A 10,000-nucleotide genomic window follows, 5' to 3' on the forward strand; every position below is an offset into this window, starting at 1 on the left:
TCTAATAGCTTTTTGTCTCCTCGTAAACGCTAAAGGTGAGGTCTTTCCCTTTATTATCATTCAAAATTGATTGTCCAATTGTGTATTGGCATTTACCGTTCAGTCACCATTAAATCACTTGCTTTTTATTTGCACAGCTTAAACACAACGTAATAGGCCTGCAATGTCTCTGTCTCCTCTGTAATAATAGTCAAATACTTATAAATACAATACCGAGCAAAAATCGTGCTTCTTCTTGTCAAACTGGTGACCCAATTATGACTATGATAATCATAAATTCGTCCCGTTTTCATAGAAGATTTAATATTGCAATTAAATGGTTCGTTATGAAAGTCCTGAATCGTTTACAGGTACGGTAGAGATTTTCCAGTCAATTGTCCCGGACTCATCCGTAAAAAGGCAAAAATTCTCGACACTGGAAATAGCCCTTGATCATCTATCACGATAATAGCATCTCCAATCACTTTTCGCTGCCATTTGACATTTGAAGATTTTTTTTTTTTTGCTTTAAACAGATAACGACTACCTATCACCAACAGCATCACCTCTCTCAGACGGTTTGTTCATTTTTTTTAATTGGCTATGTCTTATTGACACTGGTTTATTCCCTTTCATAAACTCCGTTGTTATACAACTCGACTAGGGCTCCTTAGGTTCAAGTTACAACGTTCCAATTTTTACATAACAAACGAAAAAGGAGGGTCTACTCTTGAAAAAGCCTTTACATGAGGGCTTGAAAAAACTCCAAATATTACTGACTTGAAAATTTGTCTTTATTGGCAGGATTTCCTGACAGCAATGACGAAACAGCTGCTCCATCGTCTTTGTCCGATTCGTCGTCAAAGAACAACAACGACTGGCTTACTGACGATGACGACGACGACGAAGATGAGAACCTTGACGAAGGTCTTCGACTAAACGCGGTGGCACCCACCAAGCCGACAACAAGGCCAACTGCAACTCCACTAACCGATGGTAAGTAGTAACAGTTCAAAGATAGACAGAAAGAGTCAGAAATATATTTGGTAGACCGAGTAGTAAGAACGGGAAGGTGAAATTTGGTTACAACATATGGGATAACTTAGCTTAGTAAGGCCGAGACGGTCTCCGACTTCTTAAAGAAAATTCAGGATCAATTACAATGTATAGAGAGTTCAAGGTGGAAGAAAATTCAAGCAAGGGGTGTATAAATTTTCAGGTAGTGTAATGTGAATTCCACGTTTAAGGGGACGATTGGAGAAAGCGAAAAATGCGACGTATTCTTTGCCTTTTTTCCCCTGTCGATATTTCTTTAGTCGTGCATTCTTAGGACAACAGATGATGTAATGAAGCCCCGAAAATAAAGTAGAAGGACACTTGACCTTGACACTAAAAGAAACGGAGGCGTATATAGATGTTTGTGAAGTGTAACATATACACTTATACAATTCAAACAACGATGACCAGTGGCTCGTTTGATTGATTTGACAATGATCGATAGACTCGCTGCCTGACTTAGATACTAATTAATTCATTGATCGACCAATGAAGTCGTCAGTTATAGCTGCCTGATTTATTGTGTGTGCGCCTGGCCTGGTTGCTCATAGTTCGTTTCTTTACCTATTAATTCAGCGACACCGCTATAAGCAATTCGATCTTTTTCTCTTGCAGCTCAGTTAGAGGAAGCGATTGGTGAATTACTGAATGACATGCGTCGTTTGATGGGCGCTGGTCCCGTTATCCGCAAAAATACACTTGATGCTGGAGCTAAAATCGCTAATGATGCGATGCAGAGAACCGGTCAAATCAAAAGTAATCCCAACATTATGCATGGACAACTGCAATGCATAAAATTGACAAGCTCAGACAAAGTAGCCAGAGAATGCTTGGCTTTCTGGTTTAGACAGATGCAGGATTACGATTGGTCAAAACCCGCAATCAAGGACAACAATAAATTCTTTGTCATCGCCGTCAACAAAAATGCAACACATTACGGAATATCGGTCAGGAGGGGATCTTCTGGATCTGGAAGATCTTCTGGAAGATACTTTGTTTCTATACTGTTAGACCCGGGCCCGGGTCCCAACTTGAAGGACAGCGTAAAAGGATACACTGGTGAGGAAATTAAAGACCGCTTTATGGATAATATTTGAATGATGGAATGTATTAAATTCTTCCTACTGTATACTTGAATTGCCGAAATTGAAATAAGGGAGTTGAAGATCATCGAAGTTAAGCAGCAAAAGCACATTTCTGTGCTCCATATTTGCAGTAAGCGGCACTGATTGAACGCGTTTGCCTTCCGCCGAGCCAACATTAAGGCGCAACCTGTCTAACACCCTCCAGAGGGTGGATAGACCCAGTAAATGGATAGCTCTGCCCACTGGATAAATTAACATCTACCTGATTGGTGCAACCACAACCGACTATTCTCTGACGTTATTCCTTCTAGTGCAAATAGGGACATTATTGCGTTCCTCTATCACCCTAGGAGAACCGTTTGTAATGATCCTTTTGGTTGCATATTTATTACGACCTGCTCTGGACCCCTTGCAATTTAACTTTTGCTAAAGTAAGGGTGAATTTAAAGACCGATAAGCTCAAACTAATGTAACAATCAATAGGGGTACTTTTCTTCATCCGTTTGCTTTTTACTTATTTTGTTCTTTTTTTTTTTAGATTCGTTCACATCCGTGGCTGGAGGTAACTTTTTTTGTTAACCATGTTAAACAGTTTGTTATTTACACAACCTGTGCTCATTTCGATTTTTGCCTCTTCTGTGCCACAATAATTGAATTGCGATACACTATGAAATGCCATTACTACAAGGAGGATCTTCGAGAACTGTTATAGAACGAAGTTTAGAAGATATTGGAGATACCTTATTTGATTCTGAGTCAATTTAGTCTAAAAACTCACTCAGCTAATATTAATGATCAAATAATTGATTCACCAAAGTATTGACTAGCATGACCTTAATTGATTGACTGTTGATTCTTTATTGATGATCTATTCATCGGATAACTGATTGATTGACTAATTGATTGATTAATTGATCGACTGATTGATTGATTGATTGATCGACCGATTGATCATTTGATTGGTTTATTGTTTCCCGCAGCTAAATGCCCGAGTGGCTTCACTGATTACGGTGGCACTTGCTACAAATTTCACAAAGATAATCAAACCTGGATGAATGCAAACGCCGAATGCATCAAGGAACTGGCAGTATTGCCTGCAATTATGGGCAGGGGAGAAAATGATTTCTTTAAACAGGGACTATTGAAAGACCAGAAAGGATTCACCTGGTTAGGGTTCAATGATCGTTTGGCTGAGAGTATGTATATGTCTGTTGACGGATCACAAATCAGGTTTATGGACTGGGAATCAGGACGACCCAAGGGAAAGAACCACAATTGTGTTGGTTTCGATAACATGGCCAAGTACGGAACTATGGCTGACTACCCTTGCACCACACCCAGCACGTATGTGTGCAAAAAGCCCTTGGAAGGTAAGACATTTCGGAAAAAAGCGTTATAATCAAACTAGAGCCGAGCCCTTATCTTCTCGATTGTGCATACTTAAAAGTTAACAGCACAATCGAAAAAGGCTTGTTGTCTCTCGTTTGACTTTGACTAAAATAAGTACAGAGACTGATTGCTGAGGTCTCCATTACATGGAGACTTAAATTAACGATTCACAATTACTGGCTGGAGGGATCATAAGAAATGCTTCACATATTCATTATGCAGCCACTATTGTGAGATCGGGGTAAGGATGCTTTCCTTTTTCCTTCATATCAGATTAAAATAGCAACGAAATTTGGTTTTAGGAAACGAGTCTATAAAATAGAGCAGTCGTAAAACAAATACCAGTAGTAGAGTGTAGTAAAACAAATACCAAAGTAATTACATCGACCAATCACAGCAGGTGCAAAAAGCGCAATGATCCAATCCAAATTCGTAGCAAAAGCGCGGGAAAAATCGCGCGTGCAAGTCGCGATTGGTTTTGCCTTTCCTTCTCATTAGTTGATTCACTGGCGCGAGCTTTTTAAACCAATCACCAAGCGTAGCAATTGCAATCGCGTAATTACTATCGACAGTCATTTGAAAACTGCTCTAACCACCGTAAGAAAGAATTGCGAGCTGATTTTTCGAGCGATAGATAAAACCAAACGTCCGTGTTTCAATCCCAACGACGAAGCACCGCCACTTCGTTTGAAACTTACCGATTCATAATGCAAACCAACATGGACCAATATCGTGATCGTGATTTTTTTACAGGCGACATCACCTACATTTTTGAGCTAATAGTGGAATCTATGGTGTGGCTAGATGACTTCAGCAACAAGGGTTCTCTCGCCTATCAACAGCTTGCCGCAAAATTCCAAAAGGCGGTAGGTACACAGCTGGGCCCGGTTGTTCGAAAGCCGATTCACTTCATCTAGGATTAGCGTAAACTTTAGAGAAAGTTTCTTTTGCTTATTTTTTTTTCAAGATTAACTTCTGCTAATGTAACGTTTTGCCGAATATCAGCATTGAACAGCATTTGGGAGTAGAGAAAAAACCCCTTGGTTAATATTTAATCTGGGATTAGCGTTAATCGGCTTTTGAACAACTAGGGCCTGATGGTCAGCCGCTTACTAGGCTTTCTGATGTAAAGTTCATGAAAGGCTTAACTTCTCAGGTTTAGGTATGTAACTCCAATGAGAATAGATGTTTAGAGCCACAACAGCATTTCTTTTATCAGTCAAACTACTAATAATAACAAGCAACTTTCTTTAACTGTCAACTGTATTTAGTATCACCCAACTAGTGGACTAATGCAAAATCCTGCATTTTGATTGGCTACGCTACTAGAAGACTATTAGTAATAGTCCTTGAGTAGCGAAAAGCGTGACGCTTTCTTTCCTTTTATTCCCAAATAAATATCTCTTCAACTTGCATTTGCTAACTTTAATATTGCCTTTTCTGTCCGACTAGAAGGGTGATACTAAAACAATTAGACCCTTCGCCACTTCGTTTGAAGTACTAAAACAATTAGACCCTTCGCCCACAAGGCCAGTTAGCACTGGGGCACTAATTGGTGACACTGCTGTACACAAATCAAATCAAATCAAAGCATCTAAAATCGTAGGTTGGTTTTTAAGGAAAGGCGAAGACCGGAGGAACCGGGGAAAAACCTCTCAGAGCAGAGTAGACAACCAACAATCTTAGTCCACATGTGAAGCCAAGTTCGGGAATCGAACTCCTGCCAACTTGGTGGGAGGCGAATGCCCTCACCACAGCGCCATTCCTGCTTCCTATATTCTCTTTTCTTGTCTAATTCATCAAAGATTTTTAGGGGAATAGGGCCAACTGAAAACCAGGCTCATGATTACTTTCGCGTTTGATCCTTAGGTTATGGAAGTGTATAAGAAGGCAGGCGTCAAAGTTCTCAAGGCAGTCTCCATTCAGTCCATAAGGTTTGGCAAGAATACTCATGATTCCACTATATCACATATGAAACACAGAACATCCACACCGGCATTATGGAGGCATTTGAAATACACATAAACACGCGATGTTTGCGTTAAACAACTACCCTTAAACTTGAAACTGAGCTACGAAAGTAAACAATCCTGCTTATATACCTAGGCGCAAGTCTTTCAAAACTGTGTAAGACAAGCGACGAACTTTTGAAGCAAAAATACTTGTTTTCTATCGGAGAACGAATATGCTTACATTATGTTTACGAGGTATTTTCCTTTCTACTTAGCAATGGCTTACCGCCTCAGCCAGCTCCAGCACCGGCAGTCTACACCTATCTTGGCAAACGCCAGGTGACGCCCATCAAAGTCACCCCTGCACCTACCACTCCTCCCAAGCCAAAGCCGTCTGGAGGTGTGACTACTCCATCAAAACCTACAACGAAGGTTCCAACCACAAAGTAAGAATTTTTCAGTCATTTATGAAGCTGAACTGATCAACTTTCCTCGGGAAATTGTTTTTGACCGCGTGCTTTATACTTTTGCCAATCGGCTAAAGGTTGAAGGTTGGCGTCGTGTAATCTTACTTCAGAATTGGTTCTAACTTACAAATGTACTGATGATACAGATAATTCGCTTTCTTTGTTAACAAATTCTGCTGTTGTATTAAACAATGTTACTTATTTTCAGGCCAAAAGCAAAGGTAACGGTAAAACTAGCCTTAACCTTCGGACCAAGTGGCCTCCCAATTGACCCGACTTCACCAATTCAGAAGTATCTCCGAGCCAATGGCAACAAGCTGCCATCACCAATGAACGAACTGATTACCCTCAAAGCCATCACCATTGCACCTCCAGGTATTGTGAACGTCATTACCGATTTGTCTCTCGTTCGCCCATTCTTCCTTGTATCTAAACAGGGTCCGAAACCCACGGCGCCAAGTACGGATGTAAAAATTTAAAAACGTTAAGTTCCAAAAGAACGCTTTCGGATGGAAAAAAAACAAGCCACTCCTGACTAACAAGTTCGCACCGTCTTAACAACAAGAAACTCCCTGTCACACATTTAGCTAAAACAGCTCTTACTACTTGGACAAGACTACGAACCTTCGCCTTGTTTCAATCTCCGGTAAATACCTAAATTGGTAGAAACACGTCGAACAAAGACAAACAGGTATCAATTGATGATACGACCATTGCGTAGTTTTCCTAATTTCGCGAAACGATTCAAGAAGATGACGATAACATGAAAATGTAGAAATAAGGAGTGCAAGAGATACTGAATTGAGTCTATTCCTTTTTAAGGTACCTTCACGACAACAATACCGTGCCCTCCTATCTGCTCAACGTCGTGCATATCAAGTTGTGCACCCAGCTGCTGCTATTCACCACCACCCCCTCCGCCACCATGCGTGCCTTCTCCAATGAATCCCTGCCCACCACCCCAACCTCCCGCTCCTACCCAAGCTCCATCACCAACAAAAGTGCAGGCCAAGCGACCACCTCCAAAATGCGTCCCATCTCCTACCACCACTTGTGCACCAGCACCCCTGTTTCCACCGCCAGTGTACCCTCAACTTCCGCCACCGCCACCTCCACCCTGTGTTCCAACTCTGGCGAACAACTGGTGTCGATCAAATGTTATCGCTAAGCCTCTTGCTGTCAACAGATTTATCCGCAGACCTGTTACATTTAGGTATCCTCTTCAACCATTTAGGCGTATCACGCCAAGGCTGGTAGCTGCAAGACCAGTGTCTCGTGCTGTATTGCCCGTTCCACGGGCCGGCTGTCCTCTTCCCCCATGCCCTCCACCTATGATGATTCCTCCAGCTCCTCAGCCATTGCCTATGCCCATGCCTCAGCCAATGATGCCTCCGCCAATGATGCCTCCGCCTATGATGCCTATGGTAAGTTAACACAATACGGAAGTTGAAAACCGTTATTCAAATATATCGAAGGCATTGACAAGGAAGGAAAGGCGTTGAGATGATTCCAAAAATGGGAAAAAGATAGAATCCGCTTCTGATACAAACTATGGAAGCGAGAAAAAGGCCGATATAGCAATGCTAATGTAAACTAGTTTGACATACACTGTATGTACCGTGTGTTTAATTGAGTAAAGTTGAATGATCTTTGTTTTAACAGATGCCGCCCCCGTGTGTTCCAACTCCTTTTAACCCTTGTCTCCCTGCACCACCTCCTCCGCCACTACCACCACCGCCTCCACCTCCAACCAAGAAACCAGCGGGAAAAGCGAAAAAACCAAAAATGGTTAACCTCCAGGGATGCACCTATCCGTCATGCAGCATGATCACGCTTCCAGCACCGCCCCCAGTTCCCATGCCTCCACCACCAATGCCATTTCCACCGCTTTGTGGTGTACCATTCAAGCCTCCATGCCCACCACCATCTCCTCCAAAAGCAGGCAGCACCAAATCAAAGAGCACTGCCCCTAAGCCATGCGCCCCGACCCCGCTAAACCCATGTGCACCACCAATGCCAATGCCTATGCCTATGCCCATGCCAATGCCTATGCCCATGGCACCACAACCTCCTCCGATGCCTATGCCCCCCATGCCAGTGCCAATGCCGTGTGGACCGGCGAATCCATGTGCCAAACCACCAACCAAGCCAGAGCCACCTAAGCCAATGACAATCAAACTGCCAGCCATTCAAATCCAGGTTCCTCAGCAGCCTCCTATGATGCCACCCATGGCACCACCTATGGCACCACCCATGGCACCACCCATGGCACCACCAATGAGTCCACCTTGTCCACCAATCTGTGGAAGCGTTCCAGCATGTCCTGCTGTGTGCCCAAAACCATGTTGCAAAGTTGGAAAACGATCTTTGAAATCCTCCAAGAAAGAATGAATGACTTTACTTCAAAATTAAATTCGAGTTTAATGCGGACATGCTCTACGAATAATAGAACGAGTGAAATTTCAAATAATTCGATACATAGCTTAGAGTGCACCATTGTTACATCTTTCAACAGAATGTGGTTTGCAAATTGAGATATGCGTGTTTTGAACGCAAAGTCAAACCTCATGCTTCGCACTTGGTAAACTCAAATCATAAAAACAAATCCTCATTGCTAAACTGGGTTCTTTTAGCAAACTATCAATGCGGCTATCTACGTCGCAGTGGAGTGTGCCATTTGGGTCGCAGTGTTTAATTTTTACCAACTGTCTGTAACGGATTGGTGGCATTCTGTTCTCATACAACTTTCCAGGAAAGAAAATATCTTATATATGACGAATTTAGGATCTAGCTGCGGTATGTGCATATTTTATTTTGACTTATGATACTATGTAAATTAAGTATTTGGCTCCTCAGTGAATGCATCAAGATTTTGTCTACAAAGGTCCTAGACCATAGGACAAAGAGGTCGTTTTGCGTGGCCTTCAAAAACGCTATAAAATAAACACATTGTGAAGTTGTGTGAGTTTCTCTTGTTATTGAACATGTGTTACGTTTGCAAAAAAAGCACAAATTTTTACCGGCGAAAGAACGTCTTAACCGAAACCCAGCCCTACATGGAGTATCCCTTGCAAAATACAAACTACGAATTCTTCCTAATAACAAAAAGCGACGACTTGTTGAGGAAACAGACGACTCCTCAAAAAAATTAGGTTTAAAGAACATAAACTCAGCATTTTGGTTGAAGAGAGCTAATGAAATGCGTTTAATTGGAAAACGCATAATTTCCTTTGAAGAAACACAAGTGTCGAAAGAAACTACTACTCCGATTTCCCAAGAAAGTCATGAATGTGTATCCGGGCTAACTTTCAGAATTCCCATAAAGACTAAAAAGAACACTTTAAATGAAGATCTTGTCGGACCGTCTCATAAACTTGAATTTCGGACAAAGCTTTAATATAATGCATCAGAAGTAGGGCTTTAATACTAAAGGCCAACTTCCTCTATGGTGACAAAAATACAGTTTCCTAAATTAAAAAAAAACCACTCATAACGGCTACACCACTTTTCTTGACTAACAAAGAGAGCACAATAAATTCATTACCCTTAGGAAATGTACCTTTTTTCTTTTGAGGTTCAAAAAGACGGAAATCAACAAATAAAATCTGTAAGGAAATAATTTTATAACTTTTTTCCTTTTTTCATTCATGAGCGGCTTTTTTCATTCATGAAAGTTAAAAAAAGAGAGAAAACTGTAACACCTGCACTGCTGTGGGTTAAATGACAGTGGGCTAGCCTTTATTCAGCGCTTAACATATTTTAAAGGTAAGCATTCAAGAATCATAACTAGAGCTGAATTACTAGCTGTTTTCTTGAAACGCAAGGAGTCTACAGCACGCCTTCTTTGAAATGGAAATTTCGTTTTTTGCTTTATAATTGCATACTACTTAGGTTACAATCCTACGGAAATTCAACCAAAATGGAATTGCGTTATATCTCCACCTGCTACCTAATTACATATACCGGCCTCTTCCATTTCGTGCTGTTTTTATCTTCTTCCTTTGACATTAATCAATCTCCTTGAGTGCAATATTCACAGAATACAAGCGTTTGAATTAGGCTGTGCACCAAC

The 10,000-nt window shown here is 41.4% G+C and overlaps 2 protein-coding genes across 6 annotated transcripts in view; one reads left to right on the forward strand and one right to left on the reverse strand.

Moving 5' to 3' along the window:
- Positions 1 to 9,173, forward strand: part of LOC138040849 (proline-rich protein 36-like) — a 9,222-nt gene extending 49 nt beyond the window's left edge. Inside the window, exons 1-12 of the mRNA XM_068886543.1 lie at positions 1 to 35; positions 516 to 557; positions 784 to 975; positions 1,651 to 2,094; positions 2,659 to 2,682; positions 3,101 to 3,490; positions 4,263 to 4,375; positions 5,379 to 5,443; positions 5,737 to 5,907; positions 6,137 to 6,303; positions 6,751 to 7,352; positions 7,591 to 9,173. The exon at positions 1 to 35 is cut by the window's left edge and continues 49 nt beyond it. Of these exons, the coding sequence (XP_068742644.1) occupies positions 1 to 35; positions 516 to 557; positions 784 to 975; positions 1,651 to 2,094; positions 2,659 to 2,682; positions 3,101 to 3,490; positions 4,263 to 4,375; positions 5,379 to 5,443; positions 5,737 to 5,907; positions 6,137 to 6,303; positions 6,751 to 7,352; positions 7,591 to 8,319 (2,974 nt within the window). The 3' untranslated portion in view covers positions 8,320 to 9,173. The remainder of the gene's footprint in view (positions 36 to 515; positions 558 to 783; positions 976 to 1,650; positions 2,095 to 2,658; positions 2,683 to 3,100; positions 3,491 to 4,262; positions 4,376 to 5,378; positions 5,444 to 5,736; positions 5,908 to 6,136; positions 6,304 to 6,750; positions 7,353 to 7,590) is intronic.
- Positions 1 to 10,000, reverse strand: part of LOC138040878 (uncharacterized) — a 46,024-nt gene that overhangs the window by 27,055 nt on the left and 8,969 nt on the right. The gene's annotated exons all lie outside the window — the stretch shown is intronic.

Source organism: Montipora capricornis, chromosome 3 (genome assembly GCF_036669925.1).
Source record: "Montipora capricornis isolate CH-2021 chromosome 3, ASM3666992v2, whole genome shotgun sequence".
Lineage (NCBI taxonomy): Eukaryota > Metazoa > Cnidaria > Anthozoa > Scleractinia > Acroporidae > Montipora > Montipora capricornis.